Raw genomic sequence first — 17,716 nt, forward strand, 5'->3', positions numbered from 1 at the left:
TTCTTGTGGGAAGCTGCTATAGACAGTCAGTATCTGGATCATGTTAAATACTGTTGTAGTAATATGACTACAGGTTAATCTGCCTCACCTAAAGCACATTCTTGTGGGAAGCTGCTATAGACAGTCAGTATCTGGATAATGTTAAATACTGTTGTAGTAATATGGCTACAGGTTCATCTGCCTCACCTAAAGCACATTCTTGTGGGAAGCTGCTATAGACAGTCAGTATCTGGATAATGTTAAATACTGTTGTAGTAATATGGCTACAGGTTCATCTGTCTCACCTAAAGCCCATTCTTATGGGAAGCTGCTACAGAAGTACTAACAGTCAGTATCTGGATAACATGTGTGAAATGCTTGATAATGTATGTGATATTAACAGAGAGGTATATTTTCTGGGTGATTTAAATATTGACTGGCTCTCATCAAGCTGCCCACTCAAGAAAAATCTTCAAACTGTAACCAGTGCCTGGAACCTGGTTCAGGTTATCAGTCAACCTACTGTACCAGGGTGGTAACAAACAGCACAGGAATGAAATCATCAACATGTATTGATCACATCTTTACTAATGCTGCAAAAATGTGCTTTAAAGCAGTATACAAATCCATAGGATGTAGTGATCACAATATAGTATCCATATCTATGATAACCAAAGTTCCAAAGGCTGGGACTAATATAGTGTATCAGAGGTCATGGGGCCTAATATAGTGTATCAGAGGTCATGGGGCCTAATATAGTGTAGAAGAGGTCATGGGGCCTAATATAGTGTAGAAGAGGTCATGGGGCCTAATATAGTGTAGAAGAGGTCATGGGGACTAATATAGTGTATCAGAGGTCATGGGGCCTAATATAGTGTAGAAGAGGTCATGGGGCCTAATATAGTGTAGAAGAGGTCATGGGGCCTAATATAGTGTATAAAGAGGTCATGGGGCCTAATATAGTGTAGCAGAGGTCATGGGGCCTAATATAGTGTAGAAGAGGTCATGGGGCCTAATATAGTGTAGAAGAGGTCATGGGGCCTAATATAGTGTAGAAGAGGTCATGGGGCCTAATATAGTGTAGAAGAGGTCATGGGGCCTAATATAGTGTAGAAGAGGTCATGGGGCCTAATATAGTGTAGAAGAGGTCATGGGGCCTAATATAGTGTAGAAGAGGTCATGGGGCCTAATATAGTGTAGAAGAGGTCATGGGGCCTAATATAGTGTAGAAGAGGTCATGGGGCCTAATATAGTGTATCAGAGGTCATGGGGCCTAATATAGTGTAGAAGAGGTCATGGGGCCTAATATAGTGTAGAAGAGGTCATGGGGCCTAATATAGTGTAGAAGAGGTCATGGGGCCTAATATAGTGTAGAAGAGGTCATGGGGCCTAATATAGTGTAGAAGAGGTCATGGGGCCTAATATAGTGTAGAAGAGGTCATGGGGCCTAATATAGTGTAGAAGAGGTCATGGGGCCTAATATAGTGTAGAAGAGGTCATGGGGACTAATATAGTGTAGAAGAGGTCATGGGGCCTAATATAGTGTAGAAGAGGTCATGGGGCCTAATATAGTGTAGAAGAGGTCATGGGGCCTAATATAGTGTAGAAGAGGTCATGGGGCCTAATATAGTGTAGAAGAGGTCATGGGGCCTAATATAGTGTAGAAGAGGTCATGGGGCCTAATATAGTGTAGAAGAGGTCATGGGGACTAATATAGTGTATCAGAGGTCATGGGGCCTAATATAGTGTAGAAGAGGTCATGGGGCCTAATATAGTGTAGAAGAGGTCATGGGGCCTAATATAGTGTAGAAGAGGTCATGGGGCCTAATATAGTGTAGAAGAGGTCATGGGGCCTATATAGTGTAGAAGAGGTCATGGGCCTAATATAGTGTAGAAGAGGTCATGGGGACTAATATAGTGTAGAAGAGGTCATGGGGCCTAATATAGTGTAGAAGAGGTCATGGGGGCCTAATATAGTGTAGAAGAGGTCATGGGGCCTAATATAGTGTATAAAGAGGTCATGGGGCCTAATATAGTGTAGAAGAGGTCATGGGGCCTAATATAGTGTATAAAGAGGTCATGGGGCCTAATATAGTGTAGAAGAGGTCATGGGGCCTAATATAGTGTAGAAGAGGTCATGGGGCCTAATATAGTGTAGAAGAGGTCATGGGGCCTAATATAGTGTAGAAGAGGTCATGGGGCCTAATATAGTGTAGAAGAGGTCATGGGGCCTAATATAGTGTAGAAGAGGTCATGGGCCTAATATAGTGTAGAAGAGGTCATGGGGCCTAATATAGTGTAGAAGAGGTCATGGGGCCTAATATAGTGTAGAAGAGGTCATGGGGCCTAATATAGTGTAGAAGAGGTCATGGGGCCTAATATAGTGTAGAAGAGGTCACGGGGCCTAATATAGTGTAGAAGAGGTCACTGGGCCTAATATAGTGTAGAAGAGGTCATGGGGCCTAATATAGTGTAGAAGAGGTCATGGGGCCTAATATAGTGTAGAAGAGGTCATGGGGCCTAATATAGTGTAGAAGAGGTCATGGGGCCTAATATAGTGTAGAAGAGGTCATGGGGCCTAATATAGTGTAGAAGAGGTCATGGGGCCTAATATAGTGTAGAAGGGTCATGGGGCCTAATATAGTGTAGAAGAGGTCATGGGGCCTAATATAGTGTAGAAGAGGTCATGGGGCCTAATATAGTGTAGAAGAGGTCATGGGGCCTAATATAGTGTAGAAGAGGTCATGGGGCCTAATATAGTGTAGAAGAGGTCATGGGGCCTAATATAGTGTAGAAGAGGTCATGGGGCCTAATATAGTGTAGAAGAGGTCATACAATAAGTTTTGTTGTGATTCATATGTTGATGATGTAAAGAATATGTGTTGGTCCGTGGTGTGTAAAGAGAAGCAAACAGACACTGCACTTTTATGCAATTGCTTATTCCAGTTACTAATAAGCATGAACCCATTAATAACCTCTCCAGGATCGGTGTCCCTTCCACGGGACTTTAAGCTTAGTATTTGGGACAGATCATTCACTACACCCCTTAAACCTCAACCAAAGCTCATAATGAAAAATGTGGAAATTTAGCAAGTTGAGGTGACTAAACTGCTTGGAGTTACCCTGGATTGTAAACTGTCATGGTCAAAACATATTGATACAACAGTAGCTAAGATGGGGAGAAGTCTGTCTATAATAAAGCACTGCTCTGCCTTCTTAACAACACTATCAACAAGGCAGGTCCTACAGGCCCTAGTTTCTACCTTCTTAACAACACTATCAACAAGGCAAGTCCTACAGGCCCTAATTTCTACCTTCTTAACAACACTATCAACAGGGCAGGTCCTACAGGCCCTAGTTTCTACCTTCTTAACAACACTATCAACAGGGCAGGTCCTACAGGCCCTAGTTTCTACCTTCTTAACAACACTATCAACAAGGCAGGTCCTACAGGCCCTAGTTTCTACCTTCTTAACAACACTATCAACAAGGCAGGTCCTACAGGCTCTAGTTTTGTCACACCTGGTCTATAGTTCAGTAGTCTGGTCAGTTTAAACTGATAAAAATACCCCTTATGGAACAGCGGGGACTGTGAAGAGACACACACATAGGCACAGACACATGCATACACACACACATGATAACATACGTACTATACACACACACGTACACATGGATTTTGTGTTGTGAATTCTTTAATGAATGTATTATACTGTTTTTCAAATTTTGCCAGACCCCAGGAAGCATAGCTGTTGCCTTGGCAGCAGCTAATGGTGATCTGTAATAAATACATTAACTCCAATATCCATCTTCTTTTCCAGGGGAAGTATTTGGCTACACTGGCCAGAGACAGGAGATCAACGAGGTGAGTATTAGATTCATGAGTACTTACTGCTAGTACTTACTGCTAGTACTTACTGCTCATACTTACTGCTAGTATGTACTGCTAGTATGTACTGCTAGTATGTACTGCTAGTATGTACTGCTAGTACTTACTGCTAGTACTTACTGCTAGTACTTACTGCTTGTACTTACTGCTCGTACTTACTGCTAGTATGTACTGCTAGTATGTACTGCTAGTATGTACTGCTAGTATGTACTGCTAGTACTTACTGCTTGTACTTACTGCTCATACTTACTGCTAGTATGTACTGCTAGTATGTACTGCTAGTACTTACTGCTCGTACTTACTGCTCGTACTTACTGCTAGTATGTACTGCTAGCATGTACTGCTAGTATGTACTGCTAGTATGTACTGCTGGTACTTACTGCTCATACTTACTGCTAGTACTTCCTGCCTGTACTTACTGCTAGTATGTACTGCTAGTACTTACTGCTCGGATGTACTGCTAGTACTTACTGCTAGTACTTACTGCTAGTACTTACTGCTAGTACTTACTGCTAGTACTTACTGCTAGTATGTACTGCTAGTACTTACTGCTACTATGTACTGCTAGTACTTACTGCTAGTATGTACTGTTGGTACTTACTGCTAGTACTTACTGCTAGTACTTACTGCTAGTACGTACTGCTAGTACGTACTGCTAGTACTTACTGCTAGTACTTACTGCTCGTACTTACTGCTCGTACTTACTGCTAGTATGTACTGCTAGTATGGCCTGCTAGTATGTACTGCTAGTACTTACTGCTCGTACTTACTGCTCGTACTTACTGCTAGTATGTACTGCTAGTACTTACTGCGTGTACTTACTGCTCATACTTACTGCTAGTATGTACTGCTAGTATGTACTGCTAGTATGTACTGCTAGTACTTACTGCTATTGCTTACTGCTCATACTTGCTGCTCGTACTTACTGCTAGTATGTACTGCTAGTACTTACTGCTAGTACTTATTGCTAGTACTTACTGCTCGTATGTACTGCTAGTACTTCCTGCTAGTACTTACTGCTAGTACTTACTGCTAGTACGTACTGCTAGTACTTACTGCTAGTATGTACTGCTGGTACTTACTGCTAGTACTTACTGCTAGTACTTACTGCTCGAATGTACTGCTAGTACTTACTGCTCGTATGTACTGCTAGTACTTACTGATAGTACTTACTGATAGTACTTACTGCTAGTATGTACTGCTAGTACTTACTGCTAGTATGTACTGCTAGTACTTACTGCTAGTATGTACTGCTAGTACTTACTGCTAGTATGTACTGCTAGTACTTACTGCTAGTATGTACTGCTAGTACTTACTGCTAGTATGTACTGCTAGTACTTACTGCTAGTATGTACTGTTGGTACTTACTGCTAGTACTTACTGCTAGTACTTACTGCTAGTACTTACTGCTAGTACTTACTGCTAGTCAAGAACAATGAGTAGCACAAGGCTTTCTCTCTCTCTACCCCCATTCTCCCCCAGCACACAGAAACTGTGGACTGGTCGTTCAACCCTTTGGCTGATCATCACTTCTTTTTCCATGACCACTCCCTGGTGGAGGCTTTGAAGCTGGAGAGTCCTGAAGTTCAGTCCTTCTTCAGACTATTGGCCCTCTGTCACACCGTTATGGCTGAGGAGAAGATAGAGGGTGAGGAGAGGAGAGGAGAGGAGAGGAGAGGAGAGGAGAGGAGAGGAGAGAGAGAGAGAGAGAGAGAGAGAGAGAGAGAGAGAGAGAGAGAGAGAGAGAGAGAGAGAGAGAGAGAGAGAGAGAGAGAGAGAGAGAGAGAGAGAGAGAGAGAGAGAGAGAGAGAGAGAGAGAGAGAGAGAGAGAGAGAGAGAGAGAGAGAGAGAGAGAGAGAGAGAGAGAGAGAGAGAGAGAGAGAGAGAGAGAGAGAGAGAGAGAGATTGTGATAGTGGGAAGCATGTTGTTTGTTAATGAATTTCAGATGTTGACATTGTGTGTGTCTGAACGGGAAGACTGTGTGTTTATCCATATTCATGTATGTATGCAACATAAAGAGTGGGAGGGTGTGAGGGAGAGAGAGAGAGGGAGAGAGAGAGAGAGAGAGAGGGATAGGCTTTTTCTTAATTGGATCTAAGATGGCGCTGACAGACATGGCAGCTCTGCTTCTAGCGTATAAGCAATTTGGCAGTATTTAGTTTTTTTTTGTACACGGACACAGTGATTCATCAGGAAGTGGATAGGGAATGTTGTTCCCACTGTGTCTATTAAAACCTACCCAAACCAAAAAATGTGGATAGATGTCAGCATTCGTGCAAAACTGAAAGCGCGACCCACTGCATTCAACCATGGCAAGGTGACTGGGAATATGGTCAAATACAAACAGTGTAATTATTCCCTCCGTAAGGCAATCAAACAGGCAAAACATCAGTACAGAGACAAAGTGGAGTCACTATTAAACGGCCCAGACACGAGACGTATGTGACAGGGTCTACAGACAATCACAGACAACAAAGGAAAAACCAGCCATGTCGCAGACACCGACGTCTTGCTCCCGAACAAACTAAACACCTTCTTTGCCCACTTTGAGGACGCGGTCCGCTTCCAAGGACTGTGGGCTCTGTTTCTCTGTGGCCGACGTGAGTAAGACATTTAAGCGTGTTAACCCTCGCAGGGCTGCCAGTCCAGATGGTATCCCTAGCCGCATCCTCAGAGAATGCGCAGACCAGCTGGCTGGAGTGTTTACAGACATATTCAATCTCTCCCCATCTCAGTCTGCTGTCCACACATGCTTCAAGATGTCCACCATTGTTCCTGTACCCAAGAAAGCAAAGGTAATTGAACTAAATGACAAGCACCCTGTAGCACTCACAACTGTCATCATGAAGGTGCTAGTTAAGGGTCATATCACCTCTACCTTACCTGACACCCTAGACCCACTTCAATTTGCATGCTGTAGTCGATGAACAGCATTCTCACATAGGTATTCCCCTAACCCATCTGGACAAGAGGAATACCTATGTGAGAATGCTGTTCATCGACTACAGCTCGGCATTCAACACCATAGTACCCTCCAAGCTCGTCATCAAGCTCGAGACCCTGGGTCTCGACCCCGCCCTGTGCAACTGGGTACTGGACTTCCTGACGGGCCGCCCCCAGGTGGTGAGGGTAGGCAACAACATCTCCTCCCCGCTGATCCTCAACACTGGGGCCCCACAAGGGTGCGTTCTGAGCCCTCTCCTGTACTCCCTGTTCACCCACGACTGCGTGGCCACGCACGCCTCCAACTCAATCATCAAGTTTGCGGACGACACAACAGTGGTAGGCTTGATTACCAACAATGACGAGACGGCCTACAGGGAGGAGGTGAGGGCCCTCGGAGTGTGGTGTCAGGAAAATAACCTCACACTCAACGTCAACAAAACTAAGGAGATGATTGTGGACTTCAGGAAACAGCAGAGGGAACACCCCCTATCCACATCGATGGAACAGTAGTGGAGAGGGTAGCAAGTTTTAAGTTCCTCGGCATACACATCACAGACAAACTGAATTGGTCCACTCACACAGACAGCATTGTGAAGAAGGCGCAGCAGCGCCTCTTCAACCTCAGGAGGCTGAAGAAATTCGGCTTGTCACCAAAAGCACTCACAAACTTCTACAGATGCACAATCGAGACCATCCTCGGGTGGTTGATGTCCTTGATGATCTTTTTGGCCTTCCTGTGATATCAGGTGGTGTAGGTGTCCTGGAGGGCAGGCAGTTTTCCCCCGGTGAAGCGTTGGGCAGACTTCACCACCCTTTGGAGAGCCTTGTTGTTGCGGGTGGTGCAGTTGCCGTACCAGGCAGCCTCGACAGGATGCTCTCAATTATACATCTGTAAAAGTTTTGTGAGGGTCTTAGGGGCCAAGCCAAATTTCTTCAGCCTCCTGAGGTTGAAGAGGCGCTGTTGTGCCTTCTTCACCACACTGTCTGTGTGGGTGGACCATTTCAGATTGTCAGTGATGTCTACGCCGAGGAACATAAAACGTTTCACCTTCTCCACTGTGGCCCAGTCGAAGTCCAAATTATGGTGGAAAATAAGTATTTGGTCACCTACAAACAAGCAAGATTTCTGGCTCTCACAGACATGTAACTTCTTCTGTAAGAGGCTCCTCTGTCCACCACTCGTTACCTGTATTAATGGCACCTGTTTGAACTTGTTATCAGTATAAAAGACACCTGTCCACAACCTCAAACAGTCACACTCCAAACTCCACTATGGCCAAGACCAAAGAGCTGTCAAAGGACACCAGAAACAACATTTTAGACCTGCACCAGGCTGGGAAGACTGAATCTGCAATAGGTAAGCAGCTTGGAAGAGTGTCAAAAATCAACTGTGGGAGCAATTATTAGGAAATGGAAGACATACAAGACCACTGATAATCTCCCTCGATCTGGGGCTCCACGCAAGATCTCACACCGTGGGGTCAAAATGATCACAAGAACGGTGAACAAAAATCCCAGAACCACACGGGGGACCTAGTGAATGACCTGCAGAGAGCTGGGACCAAAGTAACAAAGCCTACCATCAGTAACACACTACGCCACCAGGGACTCACATCCTGCAGTGCCAGACGTGTCCCCCTGCTTAAGCCAGTACATGTCCAGGCCCGTCTGAAGTTTGCTAGAGAGCATTTGGATGATCCAGAAGAAGATTGGGAGAATGTCATATGGTCAGATGAAACCAAAATATAACTTTTCGGTAAAAACTCAACTCGTCGTGTTTGGAGGACAAAGAATGTTGAGTTGCATCCAAAGAACACCATACCTACTGTGAAGCATGGGGGTGGAAACATCATGCTTTGGGGCTGTTTTTCTGCAAAGGGACCAGGATGACTGATCCATGTAAAGGAAAGAATGAATGGGGCCATGTATCGTGAGATTTTGAGTGAAAACCTGCTTCCATCAGCAAGGGCATTGAAGATGAAACGTGGCTGGGTCTTTCAGCATGACAATGATCCCAAACACACCCCCCAGGCAACAAAGGAGTGGCTTTGTAAGAAGCATTTCAAGGTCCTGGAGTGGCCTAGCCAGTCTCCAGATCTCAAACCCATAGAAAATCTTTGGAGGGAGTTGAAAGTCCGTGTTGCCCAGCAACAGAACCCAAAACATCACTGCTCTAGAGGAGATCTGCATGGAGGAATGGGCCAAAATACCAGCAACAGTGTGTGAAAACCTTGTGAAGACTTACAGAAAACGTTTGACCTCTGTCATTGCCAACAAAGGGTATATAACAAAGTATTGAGATAAACTTTTGTTATTGACCAAATACTTATTTTCCACCATAATTTGCAAATAAATTCATAAAAAATCCTACAGTGTGATTTTCAGGATTTTTTTTCTCATTTTGTCTATCATAGTTGAAGTGTACCTATGATGAAAATTACAGGCCTCTCTCATCTTTTTAAGTGGGAGAACTTGCACAATTGGTGGCTGACTAAATACTTTTTTGCCCCACTGTATGTTTATGTGACCAATAAAATGATTTCAACTCCTGTTTCCTCTCTCGCCGCCTTTGGAAAAAGGTCAAAGGTCATCGAGGAGCGGCGGTGAGGAGAGGGAACGTGGACAAAAATGCGCTTGTATGAAACGATACACTCCCACTCACGTGTCATATTACCTTTACAGGGGTAATTAAAGGGGTTACACGATGAAGTTAGTTGTTCAAGACATTTTATAGATAAGAAGATAAATAGCATTTCGTTTTTTTCTCCTCTGATAAAACAAAAGCTGATTCAAAATTCTTCCACTAAGGAACTATGATATGAGTCACATGATCCTCAATGAAAAGTGGCTATCAAGGTGGCAAGAACACTGTTCCATTCGCCCACTAATAAATGGACATCTCCTTGAGCACTCGACCACTTATCAGTTTCTGGGTCACAGAGCAGAGAGGATGTAAAGATAGAGAGAAAACTACACCCACTTACTCACTTAAGTGACCCACTTACCCACTTACTCTAACAACAGGAAATGACTTCTCTCCCTCTGTACAGGTGAGCTGCTGTACCAGGCCCAGTCCCCTGACGAGGGTGCCTTAGTAACCGCTGCACGCAATTTTGGCTTTGTGTTCCGCTCTCGCACGCCAGAGAGCGTCACCATCGTAGAGATGGGAGAACAACACAGTTACGAACTCCTCGCCATCCTTGACTTCAACAACGTCCGCAAGAGGATGTCCGTCATTGGTAAACAGCCCTCTGGAAACACGTTTCATGGGAGTTTTAAGTTCCTTGCTGCTCATTGTAAGATGTCTATGCAAACATAATTCTTACTATGTGTGTGTGTGTGTGTGTGTGTGTGTGTGTGTGTGTGTGTGTGTGTGTGTGTGTGTGTGTGTGTGTGTGTGTGTGTGTGTGTGTGTGTGTGTGTGTGTGTGTGTGTGTGTGTGTGCGTGCGTGCGTGCGTGTGTGTGCGTGCGTGTGTGACAGTACGGAGCCCAGAGGGGAAGCTGTGTTTATACTGTAAAGGAGCAGACACCATGGTCTATGAGAGGCTGGACCAGTCCTGTACCAAGCTGATGGATGTCACCACTGAACACCTCAATGTAAAAGTGTGTGTGTGTGTCAGAGGAGGCTGGTGGGAGGAGCTATAAGAGGAAGTTGTAATAGCTGGATTAGAATAAATCAAACGACATCAAACACATGGAAACATTGATTCTGTTCCAACCATGACATTGAGCCCCTCCTCTTATAGCGCCTCCCACCAGCCTCCTCTGGTGTGTGTGTGTGTGTGTGTGTGTGTGTGTGTGTGTGTGTGTGTGTGTGTGTGTGTGTGTGTGTGTGTGTGTGTGTGTGTGTGTGTAGGAGAGAGAGGGGAGACAGAGAGAGGGGGAGACAGAGAGAGGGGGAGACAGAGAGGGGGAAACAGAGAGGGGGAGACAGAACGAGGGGGAGACAGAACGAGGGGGAGACAGAATGAGGGGGAGACAGAACGAGGGGGAGACAGAACGAGGGGGAGACAGAACGAGGGGGAGACAGAACGAGGGGGAGACAGAGAGGGGGGGAGACTGAGAGAGGGGGAGACAGAGAGAGGAAGAGCGAGAGAGAGAGTCTAAGTGTGTCTGCCTCTCTCTTCCTCCCTGTACTTCTGTGAAAGAGTGGCTCAATAAATATAAAACCATCCCAAATCGCGTTGTATAAAAATTGTGTGTGTGTTTTGTCCCTACAGGAGTTTGCTGGTGAGGGCCTGCGGACCCTAGCTCTAGCCTATAAGGACCTGGATGAGGAATACTTCAGCAGCTGGAAACAGCGCCACCATGAGGCCAGCACAGCCCTGGAGGACAGAGAGGACAAACTAGACCTGCTCTATGAGGAGATAGAGAAAGACCTGATGGTAGGAAGGAGTTAAACACTTAAACCAGGATCTGATGAACGTCTACAGACAAAGACTGGGTGATACAATATGTCTTAAAGTGAAGGTAAATAAACTTCCCAATAAAAAGTTCCTACTTAATTTCATGTTTTAACAGTAAATTACCTCTGAACCAGGGTCAGTTTAGCTTCAACAAATTACAGATATGAAAAGACCTAATGGTATGTCCTGAACACTGAACCAGGGTCAGTTTAGCTTCAACAAATTACAGATATGAAAAGACCTAATGGTATGTCCTGAACACTGAACCAGGGTCAGTTTAGCTTCAACAAATTACAGATATGAAAAGACCTAATGGTATGTCCTGAACACTGAACCAGGGTCAGTTTAGCTTCAACAAATTACAAATAGAGAAAGGATTGTAATTAAATTTGTGTGTGTGTGTGTGTGTGTGTGTGTGTGTGTAGTTGCTGGGAGCTACAGCCATAGAGGATAAGCTCCAGGATGGTGTGCCACAGACCATCGAGCAGCTCGCCAAAGCTGACATCAAGATCTGGGTGCTCACTGGCGACAAACAGGGTTAGTCAACAAGCAACATACTCTTAGCTATCTGCCTCACATATAACAGAATAATAATAGGTTTTCCCAGAGAGTCCTAGCCAAAATTCTTGCGTGAGAAATTGCTCTTTGCAAAGAAGCAAATTTTTTAAATATTTTTTTTACAATTTTAATTGAAAATAATAACAGTAAGGTACTTAATTGTTACCCAGATTTGATGTTAAAATCAAATGGCTGCATTGGACATTTAAAGGGTTGGTAAAATAAAAAATAAAAATGTTATCTTATTTTGGACAACGATGTTGTTGTTTCTTCCACACCATCAAGGTATTTAAGCCACGTCTATCTCTATGTCTAACTCAGAGGAGGTTGGTGAGATGGGGCTACAGGAGGCTGGTGGGATGGGGCTACAGGAGGTTGATGGGATGGGGCTACAGGAGGACGGGCTCTTTGTGACGGTTGGAATGTAATTCATGTAAAGCAGTGGAGGTTGCTGAGGGGAGGACGAATCATAATATTGGTCAAAATGGAGTGAATGAAACGGTATCATACGCATGTTTTCATGTTTGACACCCTTCCATTCACTCCATTCCATTCACTCCATTCCATTCACTCCATTCCATTCACTCCATTCACTCCAATCCATTCACTCCATTCCCTCCATTCCATTCACTCCATTCCATTCACTCCATTCACTCCATTCCATTCACTCCATTCCATTCACTCCATTCACTCCATTCCATTCACTCCATTCCATTCACTCCATTCACTCCATTCCATTCACTCCATTCACTCCATTCCATTCACTCCATTCACTCCATTCCATTCACACCATTCCATTCACTCCATTCCATTCACTCCATTCATTCCATTCACTCCATTCCATTTACTCCATTCCATTCACACCATTCCAATCACTCCATTCCATTCACACCATTCCATTCACTCCATTCCAATCACTCCATTCACTCCATTCACTCCATTCACTCCATTCCATTCACTCCATTCCATTCACACCATTCCATTCACACTATTCCATTCACTCCCATTCCATTCACTCCATTCCATTCACTCCATTCCAATCACTCCATTCCAATCACTCCATTCCATTCACTCCATTCCATTCACTCCATTACAATCACTCCATTACAATCACTCCATTCCATTCACTCCATTCACTCCATTCCATTCACTCCCTACCATTCACTCCATTCACTCCATTCAATTCACTCCATTCACACCATTCCATTCACTCCATTCCAATCACTCCATTCCATTCACTCCCTTCCATTCACTCCATTCAATTCACTCCATTCACACCATTCCATTCACTCCATTCCATTCACTCCATTCCATTCACTCCATTCCATTCACTCCATTCACTCCATTCCATTCACTCCCTACCATTCACTCCACTCACTCCATTCAATTCACTCCATTCACACCATTCCATTCACTCCATTCCAATCACTCCATTCCATTCACTCCCTTCCATTCACTCCATTCCATTCACTCCATTCCATTCATTCCATTCACTCCATTCCATTCACTCCATTCACACCATTCCATTCACTCCATTCCATTCACTCCATTCCATTCACTCCATTCCATTCACTCCATTCCATTCACTCCATTCACTCCATTCCATTCACTCCCTACCATTCACTCCATTCACTCCATTCAATTCACTCCATTCACTCCATTCCATTCACTCCATTCCATTCGCTCCATTCCAATCACTCCCTTCCATTCACTCCATTCACTCCATTCAATTCACTCGATTCACACCATTCCATTCACTCCATTCCATTCGCTCCATTCCAATCACTCCCTTCCATTCACTCCATTCACTCCATTCACTCCATTCAATTCACTCCATTCACACCATTCCATTCACTCCATTCCATTCACTCCATTCCATTCACTCCATTCCATTCGCTCCATTCCAATTACTCCATTCCATTCACTCCATTCCATTCACTCCATTCCATTCACACCATTCCATTCACTCCATTCCAATCCCGCTGTTCCTTAAGGTGTATTTGTACTTGTTTTTTTGTTGTAACTGATTCTACTGCTGCATCAGTCACCTGACGTAGAATAGAGTTCCATGTAGTCATGGCTCTATGTAGTACTGTGCCCCTCCCATAGTCTGTTCTGGACTCGGGGGTTGTGAAGAGACCTCCGGTGGCATGTATTTGATACCATTTAACTCATTCAGCTCCTGCCATTACCACGAGCCCGTCCTCCCCAATTAGGGTGCCACCAACCTCCTTTGATGTGTAGGACCATATGTCCACATCATTGTGTCTGTCTCCAACTATTATATTGTGTGTTTTTGTCATGTGACAGAAACGGCGGAGAACATTGGCTACTCCTGCAACATGCTGCGAGAGGAGATGAACGACATCTTCGTCGTGTCGGCCAACAACTCAGACGATGTCAGACAGGAACTGAGGTCAGAGGGTTTGACATCATAACCCTGCCTGCCTCAATACTAACACCGTTTGTCCAGGGTTTAGTACCTACCCAGCACCAATACACCTCATTCAACTTATAATGGCCTTTAAATGGAGACTGATTAGTTGACCGGTTGTAAAGTGGGATAAATTGGAATAATGCCTGTTATAATACCATTGCTACTGTTCTTCAGAACCAGAATAGACCATCACATCCCATCCCATCCCAGGTTGAAACATCTCATCCCAGGTTGATAACATCCCATCGCAGGTTGATAACATCCCATCCCAGGTTGATAACATCCCATCGCAGGTTGATAACATCCCATCTCATCCCAGGTTGATAACATCCCATCGCAGGTTGATAACATCCCATCGCAGGTTGATAACATCTCATCCCAGGTTGATAACATCCCATCCCAGGTTGATAACATCCCATCCCAGGTTGAAACATCCCATCCCAGGTTGATAACATCCCATCCCAGGATGATAACATTCCAATCCCATCCCAGGTTGATAACATCCCATCCCAGGTTGATAACATCCCAGGTTGATAAAATCTCATCCCAGGTTGATAACATCTCATCCCAGGTTGATAACATCCCATCCCAGGTTGATAACATCTCATCCCAGGTTGATAACATCCCATCCCAGGTTGAAAACATCTCATCTCATCCCAGGTTGATAACATCTCATCCCAGGTTGATAACATCCCATCCCAGGTTGATAACATCTCATCCCAGGTTGATAACATCCCATCCCAGGTTGATAACATCCCATCCCAGGTTGATAACATTCCAATCCCATCCCAGGTTGATAACATCCCATCCCAGGTTGATAACATCCCATCCCAGGTTGATAACATCTCATCCCAGGTTGATAACATCCCATCCCAGGTTGATAACATCCCATCCCAGGTTGAAAACATCCCATCTCATCCCAGGTTGATAACATCCCATCTCATCCCAGGTTGATAACATCCCATCCCAGGTTGATAACATCTCATCCCAGGTTGATAACATCCCATTCCAGGTTGATAACATCCCATCCCGTCCCAGGTTGATAACATAGACATGGTGGAATAGAATGAGATGAGAGGATATGTTTTGTATTGAACCAGGAATGCATGGAGCACCATGAAACCAGGTGCAGAGGAGGAGGCCAACTTCATGCCAGAGAGGACGCTGGGTAACAAGCCGAAGGTGGTCAGGGACGAGGAGGTGAACGGGGAGTACGGCCTGGTCATCAACGGACACAGTCTGGTGAGACACTACAGTCCTATTTACTGTAGTCTGGTGAGACACTACAGTCCTATTTACTGTAAATCAGTCTGGTGAGACAATACAGTCCTATTTACTGTCGTCTGGTGAGACACTACAGTCCTATTTACTGTAAATCAGTCTGGTGAGACAATACAGTCCTATTTACTGTCGTCTGGTGAGACACTACAGTCCTATTTACTGTAAATCAGTCTGGTGAGACACTACAGTCCTATTTACTGTAAATCAGTCTGGTGAGACAATACAGTCCTATTTACTGTAGTCTGGTGAGACACTACAGTCCTATTTACTGTAAATCAGTCTGGTGAGACAATACAGTCCTATTTACTGTAAATCAGTCTAGTGAGACAATACAGTCCTATTTACTGTAGTCTGGTGAGACACTACAGTCCTATTTACTGTAAATCAGTCTGGTGAGACAATACAGTCCTATTTACTGTAAATCAGTCTGGTGAGACAATACAGTCCTATTTACTGTAAATCTTGCACTAACATGAGCCCTGATTCCTTATCGTGTCAAATATCTGATTGTGCCCATATTTTAGACAGATAAGACACATGTTAAAAGGATTAGATACATTGTAGACATGTGAACTGATTCTGATCCGTTTAATAGGATCTGGACATCTGTTGCCATTAGATTCTACTCTACCCTCTCTCCCATCAGGCCTATGCCCTAGAGCGTAGCATGGAGCTGCTGTTCCTGCGTACAGCCTGTCTGTGTAAGACAGTGATCTGCTGCAGAGTGACTCCACTACAGAAAGCCCAGGTGGTTGAGCTGGTCAAGAAATACAAACAGGCCGTCACTCTGGCCATAGGAGACGGGGCCAACGACGTCAGCATGATTAAAGGTAACTTACAATATACTGTCCAAAATGGCACCCTAATCACCTCAATAGTACACTGCTTTTTTCCTATATGGACCAGGGTCCATATGAACTTGAGCTTAACCCTCTGAGCCCAATGGTCCCTGTACAATATGCTTAAATTCTCTCTCCCTCCTCTACCCCCCCTCCCCTCTCTTTCCCTCTCCTCCTCTCTCTCTCCAGCTGCTCATATAGGTGTAGGTATAAGCGGTCAGGAGGGGATGCAGGCGGTCCTCTCTTCAGACTACTCCTTTGCTCAGTTCCGCTTCCTAGAGGTAAGAGGGCCACTGACACACCAGTGACGTATTTAAATCATAATGCAAAACCCACGTTTTTTTACTTTGGACTTTTATCAGTGCTTTAACGGTCTATCAGTCTGTTGTTGTTTGTACAATTTAAAATAACGTTTTTTTATTTTTTTTATGGAATTGACAGCGCCTCCTCCTGGTCCACGGTCGCTGGTCCTACCTGAGGATGTGTAAGTTCCTGCGTTACTTCTTCTACAAGAACTTCACCTTTACCTTCGTCCACTTCTGGTACGCCTTCTTCTGCGGATTCTCAGCACAGGTACGACAGAAAAAAAGAGGGGAGAGAGAGAGGGGAGGGAGAGAGAGAGGGGGGAGAAGAGGGGAGAGAGATATTTCTTCAACTTTGGTCAACCCAACGTTGAATTCTAAAGCAACTGGTATACTCCTCTACTTCTATTTCTTTAAAGCCTCATTACATTTTTAAATCATCGTTGTATGTCTAATAAATCACTGTGTGTGTTTATTTCATGAAAATAACTCCAAATATATGTTTAATAATTTATTTCCCTGAGCCTCCTTTTGCCATTGAACTGCTGTCTGGTCATGTGGGCGTGTTGATACAAATGCTTATTTATTTACATACACTGCCCTGATTGGCAGATAGAATCATCTTGACTCTAGAGAGCCTACCCCGCTTATCCCTTCAAAGTAGGAGGATACATATGCAAATTAAAGATGACTGGTCATTGGTTAGAATGATCCCATCAGATTGCATGCTGTCAGACAAGAACAACATAAAAGCTATAAAAAAAGGCACTGTGCATCGCAGTGTTGCGGCGTCACTAAAGCCTGGGGTTCGATCCCAGGCTGAGTAATTACCGTCCGTGACTGGGAGTCCCATAGGGCGGAGCACATGGGACTCCCAGAGACCAGCGTCATCCGGATTAGATGAGGGTTTGGCTGAGGGGGGGCTTTACTTGGCTCATCACGCTCTAGCGACTCCTTGTGGCGGGCCGGACGCCTGCAAGCTGATGTCGGTCGTCAGCTGAACGGTGTCTCCTCCAACACATTGGTGTGGCTAGCTTCCAGGTTAAGCGAGTGGGTGTTAACCTTTCTAGCGCTCGA

General features: G+C 44.6%; 1 protein-coding gene across 3 annotated transcripts in view; it reads left to right on the plus strand.

The window, feature by feature from the left end:
- LOC109878290 (probable phospholipid-transporting ATPase IM) overlaps nucleotides 1-17,716 on the plus strand; it is a 72,989-nt gene that overhangs the window by 43,828 nt on the left and 11,445 nt on the right. For all 3 annotated transcript variants that reach the window (XM_031817002.1, XM_031817007.1, XM_031817006.1), the window contains exons 14-24: nucleotides 3,801-3,844; nucleotides 5,351-5,516; nucleotides 9,866-10,054; nucleotides 10,298-10,413; nucleotides 11,037-11,201; nucleotides 11,648-11,759; nucleotides 14,091-14,196; nucleotides 15,318-15,459; nucleotides 16,145-16,328; nucleotides 16,527-16,618; nucleotides 16,779-16,910. In XM_031817002.1, coding sequence (XP_031672862.1) covers nucleotides 3,801-3,844; nucleotides 5,351-5,516; nucleotides 9,866-10,054; nucleotides 10,298-10,413; nucleotides 11,037-11,201; nucleotides 11,648-11,759; nucleotides 14,091-14,196; nucleotides 15,318-15,459; nucleotides 16,145-16,328; nucleotides 16,527-16,618; nucleotides 16,779-16,910 — 1,448 coding nt within the window. The remainder of the gene's footprint in view (nucleotides 1-3,800; nucleotides 3,845-5,350; nucleotides 5,517-9,865; nucleotides 10,055-10,297; nucleotides 10,414-11,036; nucleotides 11,202-11,647; nucleotides 11,760-14,090; nucleotides 14,197-15,317; nucleotides 15,460-16,144; nucleotides 16,329-16,526; nucleotides 16,619-16,778; nucleotides 16,911-17,716) is intronic.

Source organism: Oncorhynchus kisutch, linkage group LG3 (assembly GCF_002021735.2).
Source record: "Oncorhynchus kisutch isolate 150728-3 linkage group LG3, Okis_V2, whole genome shotgun sequence".
NCBI lineage: Eukaryota > Metazoa > Chordata > Actinopteri > Salmoniformes > Salmonidae > Oncorhynchus > Oncorhynchus kisutch.